This window comes from Salarias fasciatus, unplaced genomic scaffold, assembly GCF_902148845.1.
Source record: "Salarias fasciatus unplaced genomic scaffold, fSalaFa1.1, whole genome shotgun sequence".
NCBI classification, from domain to species: domain Eukaryota; kingdom Metazoa; phylum Chordata; class Actinopteri; order Blenniiformes; family Blenniidae; genus Salarias; species Salarias fasciatus.
The window spans coordinates 872,775-889,858 of NW_021941376.1; the positions used below are offsets into that span (position 1 = coordinate 872,775).

Genomic DNA, 17,084 nt, shown 5'->3' on the forward strand with positions numbered 1-17,084 from the left:
TCTGTCTGTGTTCTAGGACCTCTGTGGGCGGATCCGATTCCTCCGTCACAGGAAAAAAAAAACAAAAGCAAAAATCACGTTAATTGCATAAAATAATAAATATGTTAACACATTAATTCACAGAATAAATGTTGCTAATTTAATGTTGTTTAATACAATTAAAAGTTAAAAAAAAAGAAAAGTAAAAGAGCCGCTGATCTGCTGACTCTGAATCAAACCCGCCTCCGACAGAAAATTGTTGCATCTGAGAATTTTGATGAAGAGAGTCAGCAAAGGACAGTTAAAGCGATACTTCAACATTTTGGCAAATTGGCCCATTTAGGGCAGTTCCCTCGTCATTTAGAACAGCCTACTTACTTTTTCTGTGAGGCGAGCTGTTGTTTATTCAGCGGTGGGTCTGAGGAGAGCTTCACGGCGGACACAATGGAAGTGGACGGTATTTTTGTTCCCCCTCGTCAAACTCATCAAATACACAATCCAACAACCCCAAAACACTTTGGTGACACGTTATAATCCACACATTCACTATGCTGTGGAATATTAATGCAAAATTACGAGATTGAGTGGTTTTTGCGAAGATTGCTAAGACAGAACTACTTACTAAACATGGCGTCTGGGCGTAGTGATCTCAAAAGAAAAAGTAGTTCCCAGTATTTGCTTCAATGTCGTAACGCTACAGTATTATTTGTTGGTGTTTCACAGCGTAGAGAATGCCCATGTACCATGCTGTGGGACTTACAAGCCTAAATTTGAAATAGCAACCATGGTATAAATGTTCTGATGATTATTTACCATGTTTTCATTATAGGGCAGGGGGCGGAAACTTGATTTGGCGTTGGGCCAATTTCTGTTTGGGTTTTTCTGCGACTGTCAGCTACAGCTTCCTCATTCCTGAGAGCAACACAGTGACCCTGAACAACAAGATGAAGATTGTAGCGGCGACTCCAAGCCAACCTTGTCGCCCTTGAGAGGAAAGGCGAGGGTTGTGTTTGTCCGACGCGCTGCCGCGTCCTCCAGAAAGCACGTGAATGCGATTCAAAACGTTTAATTAACATTCGATTGCACACACTGTCGGCTGCCCCTCCAGTGACCTCTTTGCATCCACGTGCATCAACGAAAACGGGCCAAAACCACGACAAATGGTCAACAAAAATTATGGCGACCCCGCTCTCCTCTCTCCTCCTGCCTGAGCTCGTACGGCAGCTTCCTCACGATGTTCAGCATGCTGGAAGGCATGTCCAGGTCATGGAGACACAGCACGTCCTCCGTGGCGTTCCAGCAGCCTCTGAGGAATAGACTGTAGTCCAGCAGTGCCTCCCGTCCTCCGGTTTTATCACAGGCCATGAAAGGGCTTTCTCCACGTAACAACAGGCAACCTTGTGCTCGTCACCAAACTGCTCCTTCAGTAAAGTCTAAATGTCCGCCGTCTGGGTTCATGTGTGGACAGCTGCTCACCAGTTCTCTGGCTCGTCCTCTAGTATGCTGCTCCAGGAAGTACAGCCGGTCTGAGTTGTTTATGGTGTTTCTCTCAACTCCGTTTTCAAATGCTCTGATGAATGTGTGATATTTTAATGGATCGCCATCAAATATTGGGATCTCTCGCTTTGGCAGGGCCGTGAGGCGTTGTTGTTGAACAAGCAAAGTTGTTATTTCATTTTGCTAACTCATAATGCTGAGAGCATCATGGTTTCCCCCATCAGGTGCATTTGCATTCGAGTCTGAGTTGAGTTGCTGGTGACCGTCCTGTGTGTGGGCTGCCACATTTTCAAACACTGAGCATTGTGGGACTTTATTTTGTGAGGATGTTACATTTTCCACCGCTGTGCGTTTAACTGACTGATTTCCGTCCATTATAATTTTTGGTTTCATAGCTGCTGAGGGATGGAATGCTTCTGCCATCACGCTGAGCTGCTGTTGTGCCTTTCCTTTCTCCAGATAAGAATTCATTCCATCTGAATCCTTCGATGATCTTTTCCCACTTGACCTGCTTTGTGCCCTGACAATGTTCAATTCTGCCATTTTCTCTGCGATCTCACTTTCCAGTTGTATTTTCTCTTTCCTCTTGTGCAGCTGCTCCTCTTCTTCTTCCAGTTGCAGTCTTGCTTTCCTTTTGCACAGCTCTTCTTCCTGGAGAGCATGTCTCTCGTCCAGGGATCTTTGTCTTGCAGCTGAAGCAGCCAGCTCAGCTTCAGCTACCAAGCGTGCAGATGAAGATGTGGAGCGCATGGTTTGAGAGGCTTTGTGAGATCCAACATTAGAAATACTGTCACTTGGCTTTATTTCGTCCTCTTCGTTCTCATCACAAGCATTCAATAAAGGTTCATTCGTTTCAGTTTCCACCAGACAAACGTTCTCATTTACTTGAATTAACTGTTGTTCGGTTTCCTGTATCCACCGTCTTGCATCATTTTGGAACGTTTCAGTGTATTTCATGATGCTTGAAAACCATTCAGTCTGTTTATCAGCCTCCTCTTGTGGCAGCAATGGCATCAGTTCATCATCAGCTTTTCCAGCACACACACAGAGTTTGTTCAAACTTCCCAGAAATTCTTTTATTTGAGGCACGTTTTCCCTTTTGCTTCATAAGCGCTTTAATTTCCGGTATCATTCCTTTCATTTTATTCACAACCCCTTTGCGCTCGTTCTGCAGCTTTTCCACCTGATACATCAAAGCCCTCTCAGTGAGTTTGCTGACTCTTTTTGCAGACTCAATCTCAGCACAGGAGGAACCACCTGAATGACTCATTTTCACTTCTTTTGTCAACTGTCAGTCTCAACAGCATCAAACACAATCAAAGATCAGTCCACAGTGCGTGATGATGAGCGTTTCACTCAGAGAGCGGCTGCATCGGCATTAATCGCAAAGTATCAAGTCACCAAGCCCGTCGTAAACGGCTGACGCCACCACGGTGCGCCCTGAGCCACACGTTGCATAAGCTTCCTACCCGAGCCGCACTTCCTCATTCAGAACCCCTTCCAGCAAAGACACTCAGCGTTTAATTCTTCTTTCCACCGTCTCAGAAGCTGAGATGCGTCCCATCAACTGATGTTGGAGCACAAAGGGAATCGCTCAAAACCAGCAGCTAAGCTAACAGCTGACTGAGACGCTGGTGGTGTCTATCAACAGGCTACTTTTACGAAGTGTCCCTGAAAGCAGCAGGAGCTGCACGGATCTTACAATGGATCACAAAAATCTTCTATTGTTATCATTGAAAATCCGACACAGCGGGCTGATAACAGTGTTCTCACCATATTTAACAGTCCAAAACACCCGGCACCTCGACCATGTCCGGATCCTCCTCCTCCTCCCTGTTTCGGCTCGGTGTCACTTGCTGGTGTTGTTCGGACTCGTTTTGAGTCATCATCATGTGTTGTTCTCAGTACTGTTTTTTTTTTCCAGCACTGTTTTCTGTATGCGTTCCGGTACCTGTAACTGTCTTGACATCCCCACGCTGTCATGTGCACCATGCGTTCCGGTACCTTATGATTTACAAATTAAGCACTGACGACCGCATTTTGGAGAATATATGGCCACGAAATAATAAATCGTGCGCATGAAATATTAATTTGTGGCTATGAATTATATCATTCACTGAACAGTCCAGTGAAGTTAGCAGCATGTTGACAGATGTGGACTTTCAGTCTCAATAACTCTTTGACAAAACGTCAGTAACATACAAAGGGCGCCTCCATCCCATCGCTGTGAGCTGGACGATATGCTACAAGCTCATTTTTATTAAGTGTCTGTCTATCAAGCAGCAGAAACAATATTGATTTATATGAGCAGCTGTGGTGCTGCGGGGTTCAGGGACCGCCTACAATTTACAAGATGCTGCAACAGTGAAGACAAATACCATTTAAAAAGAAAAAAAAAACAGTACAGGGATTCGCTGCAGTGTCACCATAATCACCACAACCTTACGTAATTCTGTACTTAACCTTAGTATTTCTGAGCACTTTTATTTTTCTTCCTGGTTGAAGCACCTTTGTTTGAATCTATAACAACAACATAACTGTATTTAAGTGTGAAGTTAAAGCTATTTATATTGAAAAAGGTGAAACTTACGTTTATTTGACAGTGATTTCATATTTCTTAAATAAAAGGTAAACATTTAATTTATTGTAGTTTTTATTTCTAAAATTTTATACTGGAGGAGCTTCCTGGATAGATAATTTCTAGTTTAACAGGTAGTACATCATGTACATGATTCTTAAAGGTGCATTAAGGAGTTTGCACGTTTTATGCGAAACAGCGCCCCCTGCAGGCCTTGGGCGTAATGCAGCTTAGTGAAAAACTCGTGCCTGTGGCTCGCGTGCACGGAGGAGAGGAACTCCTTCCTCGCTCTTTTAGTAGTGCTCAGGTAAAAATGTCAGTGTCTCTCCCTGGTGGAGTCTGTGTGGAGCTGCAGTGCTAGAAGCCAGTCTGTTCTGACTTCCTGGAAGATCCTGCTCAGCTGTTGCTCACTAAGCATCTGGCGGAGTAACGGCGGACAAAATGAAACTTATCCAGCCGGAGCGCGCATTACGTCATTGCTTTCAAATTCTCCCCCAAAAACTGTGGAGCCGGACCGGCACTGTGACTTTCAAGAGACAGTTTAGCCTGTTAGAGGTTCTGGTGATGAATCTGTCAGGGCTCATTGGACACAGCATTCAAAATGTGGAACATATTTATGGTGGAAAATAAGTATTTTTAAGGTTGTAAAACTCTTTAATGCACCTTTAACAGTTTTTCTGAGGCTTTTGTATTATTTATATCGATATCGGAATGATATTGTTTCAACCGAAATTATGAACTTTATCATGATAACATTTTTGGCCATATCGTCCAGCCCTACAAGAACATAAGTCACGATGATGGGTTTCGGCTTTACAGTTTGTTATGAATCTTAGGGAAGCATGATAAAGACTGTCTATCTTGCAAAGACATTGAGTGGTAGCATCCTTATAAAACAAATCTCCATAATCTAAAATGATAAAAAAAAAGTTGCAGTGACAAGCCTGTGAAGCTGATCGGTTAGTTCTGAATCCATACTGACTGCCTGAGAGTAACGCCATGATTCCACCGGACGGAACGCGAATGTTTCGCTCAATGACATTACATACAAAGTAAATGTAATGAGGCGATTGTCGCTCAATCTTGAGTGGCGGGCAGCAGACGGCAACCGACAATGCAGCTGACGGCGAGCGTTTCCAGCAAAAACACCGCTTCATTGTTGGACGCTCGTCGCTGGAGTTGAAATAGTTGAACTTTTCAATTTATTCAATTCAATTAATTGGCGCCAGGACAGCCTGTCAGCGTGGAGGTCTTCACGGACGTGCTGACGGAGGGCAGCAGGGCTCCGACCACGCAAAACAGTCGGCGCGATGCCAAGGCGAGCGGCGTGCGCGATTTCATTTGTTCACCGCTTCAGGCGGAATCAACGTCGGCCTGAAGCAGCGCTGGAACCGGCCGTCCAGGCGCAGCTCCTGCAGACGGTGGAACTCACCGAGCTCAGACCGCCTCCGGAGGGCAGCAGCCATCCAGAAGCGATGCCGGCGCCTCCAGCTGCAGCTGACTTCCCCATGCCAAATACAGAGCAGTGATGGTGGCAGTCGGAGCCATTTCAATGTCAATCTTCGTGTGTAAAAGCACTTTTAATATTCATAAAAGGGGTGAACAGTAAAAACAGTCATAAAAACAAAAAAGAGCAAAAACCGCCAACAGCGATGAGGACGGGTGTCGTGTTTCTGCAGGATGTTTTGTTTTGCATATTTGTACCAGCAATGAAACTCGAGCGTCTAGCACAGCACGATTTGGTCACACGAATGAATTCACACACCAGCGATAAAACTTGCCGTCTAGTGCGGCGCGGTGTCATTTGTTGCGTGAATACAGTTGCGTTAAACGTGTCCAGTGGAAACACGACGTAAGTTGATGGCTATTAATTCATCTGATCTGTCATAGAGGATTGTGGGAGAAGAGTAGCAGGTGTTAGTTTGTTCAGTTGTGTTTGTCACTGTTCTTGACTTTAGCTGTCCCATCCATTTTGTTTTCAAATTTTTTTGGCGAATTCCGGTGGCTAAACCGGAAGTGACGCTATCGCTGCGCGTATTGGAGATGACGGACTTTAACCATCGTCTGAAAGCTGCAATCAGTAAAGTTACAGCCAAAATACCAAGAATTACAACAATCAAGCAAGAGTCTGCGCCTGGTGAGTTTCTAACAGGAAAAGGTGTTTTCGCATGTCTTTGCGTGTAAGGAAGCTAGAGCTAATGAGCTAACGCTAATCCTTAGAGAAGCGAACGCATTTTGATGACGTATTTGTTTTGAAGCGCTGATTGGCTGAAGTGCGTTGTCAGTCAAAGGAGTAACCGACGCCCCCTGCTGGAAGTTTCTATGGGCTCCTATCCAGACTGAGCTTCACTCCAAATCCAAATGTGGATGAGGAGTGAGCGGGTCTGGTTTACGAGGCTAGCGGCGTCCCAGACAGCTCCCGAATAACGACAGTCAGGATCCGCACCTGGACAGCGACTCTGAAATCTGGCTCCACAGGGCTCTGACCCTTTCTCCTCTCAACTATTTTGTTTATTGAAAAAGTCATTAAGTTTCGCCTGTTTCCACGTGTCTCCCTGTATTGTTGTTGTGCTGCGCACTTTGTCGGAGTAATGAAACACTGTTACAAGCTTAGTTCCGCCTGGAAAAAAAAAAAAGCTTATTTCCACACACGGTAGACCAGGCTTATTCATAAAAGATAAAATTCGGGGTTTTATTGTTGTTGTTTTTTTAATAAAATGACCTGGAAATTGCCTTTTTGATTTCAATTTTTGCTTGGAGGGAATATTCAAACAAAAATTGGGCTTGGATGGAATGTTTTTCACCAGACATTTTGACCAGTGGTGTTAAAATATGTCGGACTTCGGCAGATTTTACTGGTCAAAGTCGGGTAATTACCGGATAACGGAAACCCAGGTATAAGTCACATTTTTCAGGAGAAATGTTTTCTTATCAGACAGCAAAAACAGACATTTTATCTTGAACATATAAAGTGTAGTAACCCGGACCCAGTGGGTGGAAGGTTTACTGAACCCCGGGTTCTACCCTGTGGAACCGGCTCCCAGCTCTGCTCCTTCTCTCGTTTCAGTGTGATTTCATTGTATTGCTACATGTCACTGATGATGGTTCCTCCTGTGGCCTCTGGACCCTGAGTTTATATATGAACTGTATGTAGAGACAAGAACCTGTCTGTCCCCTCACCCCAACCGGGACAGCAGGAAGACCACCTCTGAGCCTGGTTCTGCAGGGTCCTCCTCTGAGCCTGGTTCTGCAGGGTTCTCCTCTGAGCCTGGTTCTGCAGGGTTCTCCTCTGAGCCTGGTTCTGCAGGGTTCTCCTCTGAGCCTGGTTCTACAGGGTTCTCCTCCTCTGAGCCTGGTTCTGCAGGGTTCTCCTCTGAGCCTGGTTCTGCAGGGTTCTCCTCTGAGCCTGGTTCTGCAGGGTCCTCCTCTGAGCCTGGTTCTGCAGGGTTCTCCTCTGAGCCTGGTTCTGCAGGGTTCTCCTCTGAGCCTGGTTCTGCAGGGTTCTCCTCTGAGCCTGGTTCTGCAGGGTTCTCCTCTGAGCCTGGTTCTGCAGGGTTCTCCTCTGAGCCTGGTTCTGCAGGGTTCTCCTCTGAGCCTGGTTCTACAGGGTTCTCCACTGAGCCTGGTTCTGCAGGGTTCTCCTCTGAGCCTGGTTCTGCAGGGTCCTCCTCTGAGCCTGGTTCTGCAGGGTTCTCCTCTGAGCCTGGTTCTGCAGGGTTCTCCTCTGAGCCTGGTTCTACAGGGTTCTCCACTGAGCCTGGTTCTACAGGGTTCTCCTCTGAGCCTGGTTCTGCAGGGTTCTCCTCTGAGCCTGGTTCTGCAGGGTTCTCCTCTGAGCCTGGTTCTGCAGGGTCCTCCTCTGAGCCTGGTTCTGCAGGGTTCTCCTCCTCTGAGCCTGGTTCTGCAGGGTCCTCCTCTGAGCCTGGTTCTGCAGGGTTCTCCTCCTCTGAGCCTGGTTCTGCAGGGTCCTCCTCTGAGCCTGGTTCTGCAGGGTTCTCCTCCTCTGAGCCTGGTTCTGCAAAGGTTTCTTCCTGTTAAAAGGGAGTTGTTCCTTTCCACAGTCCTGACGCTGCTCATGTGGATCTGTTGGGTTTCTCTGTAAAAGTGTCTGAAACCACCATGTTGTAACTGGCACTTCATAAATAAAGCTGAATTGAATTGAATTGAAAATAGCAATAACTAGAATTTGGCACAGACCTCCGCCACAGGTGAAATCAGTCTCCAACAACAATAAGAACACCATATATAATAAACAGGGCTGCCACGATTGGTCGATTAATCACGATTATGTCGACTATTAAAATCGACATCTAATTTAATAGTCGACGAGTCGGTTTTTTTTTTATTATTGTTTCTGTCTCAAAACTGCCGTGGCACCTTCCACTGCCGCGTCTGCCTTTCTGTATTTGACACATGCGCAGCCGTGTCAGCCGCGACGACACCAGACTGGTGTCATGGCCGCCCGGCGGCAGCGGAGCTCCGAAGTGTGGGAGCATGACAAGAAAACCTCAGAGAAAAGTGCAGTGCAGCATCTGCAGGACAGAACCGGCCTTCCACGGCAGCACAGCTGCGATGGATGAGCAGCCGAAATGGAAGCACGTCGTGGCTCGGGACAACCATGATTGACCGTCGTCTCGGTAAGCTAATAACAATAATACTATTAGCATAGAGGGCTAACTTGCTATTTACTCATAGCTGTTAACATTAGCGGTGACGGTTTGATTCATCAGCTGCCTTTTGCACATATTTCATGTTTTCTGTAACGTTCTAACAGTGATGTGTTTTAATAAGAAGTGATGTTGCTGATGTTTTCTACCGTTATGTTTCAGAGCTTCACCCCGTCGGAGCAGATTCTCTCTGCAGCAGAACATCTGCTCCCAGAGAGAGCAGCCTGTCTCCAACATGTAGAAATGCTGACTGTCCTGGCGGTGAACCAGAGCCCTGTGGAGTTTGGGGTTATGTAGAGTCAGAGTGGAATAAAGTTGGATACAGTTGAGCACTGAACACAAAATGCACTTTTGTTTAATTTGAGTCAGTGAGACGAAAACTTCAATAATTCCGTAGTTACAGGAGCCTGCCTCAATGTTGATGCTTGATGCTAAACACAAATTAAGGAATAAAAAATTAACATGATGGATTTATTTATGTGTTGTTTAGGCAAGTGCCTTTTCCTTATTTTACTCAAGTATTTGCGCTTTATGGTACACAGTTAAACAAGTGTTTGTTGCATATTTCAATAAAGGTTTAATGAACTCTCATCTGAATTATCTTTATTTTTAGTTAGTATATACCTTAAACACTTAAAGCTGAAATCTAATTGTGGCTATATAAGAGCAGCTTCATGGTGGTGCCATAAACTGTTTTACTTTCATTTATATATGATGCGATTAGTCGACTAATCGAAAAAATAATCGGTGATTAGTCGACTACCAAAATAATCGTTTGTGGCAGCCCTAAAAATAAAACAACATTGTGATCGGAGCCGAGTGCTGCGGAGCGCTGCAGCGTGTGGTGCGCAGCGCGGTGCGGTGCGGCGCGGCGTACAGCGCGGCGTGCGGAGCGGCGTGGCGTGTGGTGCGCAGCGCGGTGCAGTGCGGCACGGCGTGCGGAGCGCTGCAGCATGTGGTGCGCAGCGCGGTGCAGTGCGGCACGGCGTGCAGCGCGCTGCAGTGTGTGGTGCGCAGCACGGAGCGGTGCGGCGCGGCGTGCAGCGCGCTGCAGTGTGTGGTGCGCAGCACGGAGCGGCGCGGCGCGGCGCGGCATGCGGCGTGTGGTGCACACGTGCCGCACAGACCCACTGTCGGCAGCCGTGCCCAACTATGTGAAAGACTCCCTATCTCTCAATGATAAAGAATCCTTTAAAAAATTCCTGGATCCAGACAGTGATCCGGATCATCACCAAAATTTAATTGATGCTAATTTAGCCCGAGACCCGCCTTTCCACTAAGTTTCATTGGATTCCGTCCATTACTTTTTCCGTAATGTTGCTAACAAACCAACCAACCAACCAACAAACCGACGTGATTACATAACCTCCTTGGCGAAGGTAATAATAAACTTGAACAACAGGCTAAACAAACGTCTGTTAAGGTGACGTGGGCAGGTACAGGTGGGACGTTAGCATAACGTGTTAGCAGTTATTCAGATAACTACACAACAGGACTCAAACAAGTACATTAGTAGTTCACAAAACTCTTGACCTCACTCAAAATCCTCACCAAATCCATTTAATTCTTTATCCTCCGTGTCACTTCTGAACAACTCCGCCAACTCTGGAAGTAACGTGCGCGGCACTTCCTTCTGCGTGGCCGTCACCAGACTCGGCATCGGTTCCAGGTATTATTCCGCTCTTTCTGAATCCTGACAGTACGGTTTCGGCTGTCACTGAAGTTCATGGTTGGTCGATTGATTCAATGACTTCCATGAAAGTTGCATGGCTCGTCCTCCCGGTTGCCGTGAAGCTGTGTTCTCCGTCTGTCATCCACTGCTCCCACAGCTGACGCCAAACTGCCTGAAAACACCGGTTCACCGAGATGTGGAGTGGCTGCAGTGCTTTAGTTCAGCCTCCAGGGAGGACGGCGGGGATGGTGCTGAGAACCTTTCATGTCTCTTTCAGCTGTGGAGGGATGTGTGCATGCATTCTGTCCATCACAAGCAAGGCTTTGCGTGTTTTGAAGAAGCCATCCGGATGCTTAGCATAGCACTTTGTTAGCCAAAAGTTCATCATAACTTGATCCATCCGCCCTTTCTCATTCACGGCCACGACAGCTGCGGCGATTGGATTTGTGGCCTGGTTTCAAGATGACCATTGGTGGCAGTTCGATCCATCTCCACAACATGCCAGCACTACTGTGAAGTGTGATTTCTCATGACCGGTTGTTATGATGCTCACGCTCTTTTCGCCTTTCTCCGCGACACTTCGGCCCATCGGGATGTCAAACGTGAGGCGGACTTCGTCCATGTGAACAATGTGATCCGGCGTCGCGTTGTGCTCCGTCACTTCCTTTTTAAGAAACTCACGGAAACTGTTGATCTTGGCTTCGAAGTCTGCTTACAGTTTTTGCGACACGGTTGTCCGTGCTCTGATAGAGAGGCGGTGGCGTGGCGTGAAGCGGAAACACCAAGAAGGTCCTCCCGTAAAACCGTTCATATTCATTGCCATGGCAACTACCTGGCCGTGGAGACGTAACTGCACTGTGGACAGGCGTCTCCCGGCAGCACGTTGTTCAGGTCGTTCCTCCAGTTGTGGCCATCTAGCTTTTTTGTTTTCTTCCTTGCACTCGGCGTATCCTCCACTTTTCGCCAGTCCCTCACAAGTTTCTCTCACACTCCAAACTTTCTCTCTGCTGCTCGATTGCAATTTTCGGCTGCATATTAATCCGTGTATCATTCGTTCAATTGATATTCAATTAAGAATCGAAAAACAAAATATTGAAAAATGAGTCGTTTTTCCTTTTTTTGTTTTTAAAATGAAAACAAACAAATGAAAATTGGTTTGTTTTTCAATATCCCGTTTGTTAAGACAGATCAAATAAAGGAAAGTTGAAATGCGGCCACAGAACAGACTTTAATGTGATTTTTCAATTTCTTCGATCTCCGTGACCCGGAAGTTCTATCGTCTGTGTTTTCGTTTCTGTCGGCGGGAAGGTGGGCGGGTCACGTCAACCTGTGGGTCAGTTTAAGGCCAGCACACACTACAGAATCCCGATCTTCTCTTCCCGGCCGAAGCCGACAAGGTCCGACTGTCGGGAGTTCGGTCCGATCTTCGTGTAGTGTGCGGTGTGTTCAGAGAGATTTTTTCCAGTCGGAGCCTCTCGGGAGGCGTCGGAAGGGGAGATCATCGATAATGAGCATGTTTAATATTTCTGATTGCAAATCCTGTGGAGTGTGGAGCTCTGAGAGGCGCTGATCAGCTCCGAGTAGAGCTGTCCACTCCCTCGAAATAAAGCTTCCTGATTGGCTGGTGCTGCTGCTTAAAAAAAAAAAATTCCCTCTCAGCTGTCAGAGATGGAGACATATGTGATATATATTGACTATATGACAGTGAAAGAGAAAAGTCAGAACTCCTAAACTCAGCAGTGAAGAAAGTTAATCCTCAATAACTGGATCGCTCCTGGATAAACTGTATTCCCTCCATTCAGACCCAAACTCCGATCTGCATCGCAAGTCCGACATTAACCATCACGGAAGAATGAGGAAAAAAAAAAATGAAAAAAAAAAAAACAACTTTAATATCCTGACTCCGTGCCTTCAGAGAGAAGAGCGACGCATGATGAAATTTACCTAATCAAAGCTCAACGAGATTTTATTCTGGTGTAAACTATCCAATCTGGGGACAAAAAGAATGATTTAAGATATGTGGTGATTTAAAAAAGTAGCTTTGTCAGAGTCTGCTACTGCTCTTAAGCGATTAGGTAAATTTCATTATGCGTCGCTCGTCTCTCTGAAGGCAGGGAAAGTTGTTTTTTTTTTCCATGATGGTTAATAGTGGACATGAATTCAAACATCGGGATTATTGCAGGACTGGCGATGCAGATGAATGAGCAGATCGGAGTTTGGGTCTGAATGGAGGAAATACAGTTTATCCTGGAGCGATCCAGGTATTGAGGATTAATCTCTCACTTTCTGCACTGCTGAGTTTAGGAGTTCTGACTTTTCTCTTTCACTGTCATAATATGTCTCCATCTCTGGCAGCTGAGAGGGGATTTTTTTTAAAGCAGCAGCACCAGCCAATCAGGAAGCTTTATTTCGAGGGAGTGGACAGCTCTACTCGGAGCTGATCAGCGCCTCTCAGAGCTCCACACTCCACAGGATTTGCGATCAGAAATATTAAACATGTTCATTATTTACGATCTCCCCTTCCGACGCCTCCCGAGAGGCTCCGGCCGGAAAACATCTCTCTGAACCCCCCGAACACTACACGAAGATCGGACCCGAGATCATTATCTTACTCCCGACAGTCGGACCTTGTCGGCTTCGGTCGGGAGGAGAAGATCGGGGCAAAATTCGGCCTGATCCTTCTGTAGTAGTGTATAGTAGTGTATGCTGGCCTTAAACTGACCGACAGGGTCCCGTGACCCGCCCACCTTCCCGCCGGCAAAAACCAAAACACAGACGATAGAACTTCCGGGTCACGGAGATCGAAGAAATTGAAAAATCACATTAAAGTCTGCTCTGTGGCCGTATTTCAACTTTCCTTTATTTGATCTATCTTAACAAACGGGATATTGAAAAACAAACCAATTTTCATTTATTTGTTTTCATTTTAAAAACGAAAAAAGGAAAAACGACTCATTTTTCAATATTTTGTTTTTTGATTCTTAATTGAATATCAATTGAACGAATGATACACGGATTCATATTTAACTGCTTGCAGTTTAAAGTCTGCAGAATCTGATTTTCTTTTGGGGGCATTTGTGTTCTGTCTTTCCCAGTTGTCCAAATAAGCTAATGGTTACTTTATGTATTTTGAGAGGTTCCAGAGTGATAGGAGAAGCAGATATTGACACACAAGCCGATAGCGCCCTCTGCTGGCTGAGTGTGTGGGGAAAAAACATACCGTATATAAGTCGCTCTGGAGGACAAGTTGCGGGACCAGCCTCACCATGAGGAAAAGTGTGACTTGAAATCCGGAAAATCCAGTATTCATTTTTACCTCTGCCAGGAGGTTATGTAATCATGTGGGTTTGTTGGTTGGTTGGTTGGTTTGTTAGCAAGATCACGAAAAAAGTAATGGACGGATTGCAATGAAACTTAGTGGAAAGGTGGGTCTTGGGCTAACTTAGAATCCATTAAGTTTTGGTGAGGACACACTAATGTACCTGTGACTAACGCTCAGTGTTATTAAAATACAATTTTATATTATCCCCTGCTGCATGTAATATTGACTGTCGATATAAGACGGTGTCTAACGTTTTGGTTTTCCTCTTGAACATACCACCAGGGCTTCATTTCAGTAGTGATGGCATGTTGTGAAAATATTTTATTTATCTGATGTCAGTACTTGTATAGGTCGTCCAGACTAAACTTGACATGTTTGTGTTAAGGGAACGTGCTGAAAAAAATGGTAAATTAAATTGTTGTGGTTTTATTATTTACTTGGCATCAGCAAGTACTCACATATGAGTGCATGTACTTGGTTAGCAAACACGTGGTATAGGGGACATCCCTAAAAAGGTGGAAGAACAGCTCTTCCCAGTGACGTGCAGGAGAGAGGGAGGCCTTGAACCAGTTGCTCGTTCCCGGCTGATCCCGGCTGATCCCAACTGATCCCAACTGATCCCAACTGATCCCAACTGAGCCAACAGGAAAATCTCAGGTCCAGAGCAAAGCCTGCACCTGGCCCTCTGTTCAGCTTTTTTTCTACACACATTCACATGGAATCTCAAATAAAATCACCAGTATTGGGTGTTTTGCTTTTCATCTAATCTTTATTAATCATAAAAAGTAAAAATAAATATTAGTGTTTAAAAGTAATACAAATATTCCGATTCACACTAGAGCTGAATGTAATGTGAGTATTGCGAAATGAGAAGGACAGCCGCTCCAGCCAGGCTGGTTTACCAGGACCTGAAGACTTTCTAACCAGGAAACCTCTTTTGGATCCGGAGGTGGTCAGTTGGAAGAGTGTTTTGTTTTTCGGTGTTTGGTGATTTTGGTGATTTTAGACTGACATGCACTCACGATGTGTGACTACGCCTTCATGTGGTTTCAATCACCGAGGAGAGGAAATGAAGCTTATCTCCTATGAAATTAATTCAGCAGAAGAGGGGATTTTTCATTGGTACTTAAATCAAACTGGAATATTTCAGTATCAGGCGGGAACTTGTCTTTTTTATACACCGCGTGTGTGTGTGTGTGTGTGTGTGTGTGTGTGTGTGTGTGTGTGTGTGTGTGTATATTATGTGTGTGTGTGTTATACATATGTGTATGTATATTTTTGTTAACAGAACAGATGGAGGACACAACTGTGTGGGACCAGAGAAGTCCTCCCGTTCCTGTAACATTCAGGTGAACACAGATGTGAAACTCTTCCCCTTCCTTCCATTGACAGGCTCTTGTCTTGCTGTGGCCGTTTGGCCGTTTTACATCCTCATCCTGAGCCCAGTTGCACTTTAGTCATCCGTTATGTCGATGCTTGGCTCTGTTGAACCTATGAGCGTTTCTGCTCTGCTGACCTCTGACCTCTTCCCTGCGTCCTTTCAGGATTGTCCGGAGGGATCGAGGGATTTCCGTGAAGAGCAGTGTTCCCAGTTTGATGGGACTGACTTCCAGGGAAAACGCTACAAGTGGCTGCCTTATTATGGAGGTCAGAGACTCATGTGCATGGCTTTAACGCCACTGTGTTCACGGTTTACATTTTAAATAGTATTTCTCGTTTAAAAGTGTTCTTTTGCTCATGAATTGAGAGAAATGGTTTGGAAAAGGCCTGACCCCACCGAGCTCTCTGACCCAGGGTGCATTCCGTCAGCTCTGTGAAGACCAGCGCTGCAGCTTGGGACCATTCGCCACTCTTCACGACAGTTGTTTGATTTTTTAATGGTTGCTTTCAGTGCTTCTGGTTCTAAATAGATGAAACTTGTCTGACAGCGGAGAATCCCTGTGAGCTGAACTGCATGCCGAGAGGAGAGAACTTCTTCTACCGACATCGCAGTGCCGTGGTGGACGGGACGCCCTGCCACCCCGGGCGCAGGGACGTCTGTGTGGACGGAGTCTGCAAGGTAGGCAAGGCCTGGATCCTCCACCCGTCCCTGCCCCGGACTAACTGAGGGTCCGGGTCCCTCCCTGCCCCCCACAGCACTCCATCCCCCCCCTCCACCCATCTAGGGGATGCAGTGCTCCACTCAGCGTCAAATCAAATCAAACTTTATTTATATGGCACTTTTCATAGGAACGAAAAAACAACCCAAAGTTGTGAACAGTGTTGAAGCAGTCGGCAGTGTAATCGGCACACAGCGAGCTGTGTGGCTGGTCTCTGCCCTGCCAGGACGCCGCCCGCGGAGCTCTGGCTCTTTGGGCAGCGCAGGTCTTTGTATTGTAAATATGGTCCTCATGAACATAGTTTTATGCTGGTTCCGGGGCCGATGATAACATGAGGGTTGCCAGTGTGGGGAGGGGCGTGGTGAAGTGAAGTCGAGTGTTTTGGGCTTCTGCATGACATTGCTCCTTTAAAGCTTGTCTGATTGGTAGTGGACAGCATAGATATCTAATAGAACACTAGACACCTCGTCACCGCTGCCGGCCAATGAAGTTGGACGTCCGCAGAGTATTATATCCCAAAAGATGGTCCAGACAACGGCGTGACTTCAAATAAATGAGGCTTTATCAATCAATCAATCAATCAATCAATGTATTTTTGTACAGCCCAGTATCACAACAGCTGCCTCAGAGGCTTCAAGATGTTACATTGGTTGGTAAAAATAAAAACAGTGAATAAGCATCATGTTAATATGTCAAATTCTCAGTAACGAGACAAAACGAAGCAACCACCGCCTTAGACCCTCACATCCGGCAAGAAAAAACTCCAGAAACCCAGTGGGAGAAGAAGAGATCTTGGGGAGAACCACAGTATGGAGGGATCCCTCTCCCAGGGACGGACAGCTTTGGCAACAGCTAGCATGAGACAATAAGAAGTAAAGCCTAGGACTATGTTGAGGACAGTCCGTTGGACGGTCCAGCACAAGAACCACGGATCCCAGAAGTAGAACTGACGCCAGTCCGCGGGCAGCACCGACAGGAGTGTCCTCCCGGTCCGGACGGAGCTTGTTCGTAGGCCCTCGTAATAGTGGAGTCAGCAACTGAAACTGGAGAAGACTCCCCCTCGAAGGGGGGGACAGCAGGGGAAAAGCAATGAAGGGACTAAAGGGAAGAACATTCAGACATTAGAGGACAGGGCTCAGTGCACCGTACTTCCCACAGCATTCTAGCTCCTAGGGCAGCTTTTAATAATGATGGTTTAGAATCCCTAGCTGACCTGATCATAGGCTGCATCGAAGAGAAACGTCTTGAGCCTAACCTTAAATGTGGAGAC

At 46.1% G+C, this 17,084-nt stretch overlaps 1 protein-coding gene across 1 annotated transcript in view; it reads left to right on the forward strand.

The window, feature by feature from the left end:
• paplna (papilin a, proteoglycan-like sulfated glycoprotein) overlaps positions 1-17,084 on the forward strand; it is a 174,125-nt gene that overhangs the window by 19,002 nt on the left and 138,039 nt on the right. Inside the window, 3 exon segments of the mRNA XM_030087215.1 lie at positions 15,004-15,064; positions 15,260-15,362; positions 15,644-15,774. Coding sequence (XP_029943075.1) covers positions 15,004-15,064; positions 15,260-15,362; positions 15,644-15,774 — 295 coding nt within the window.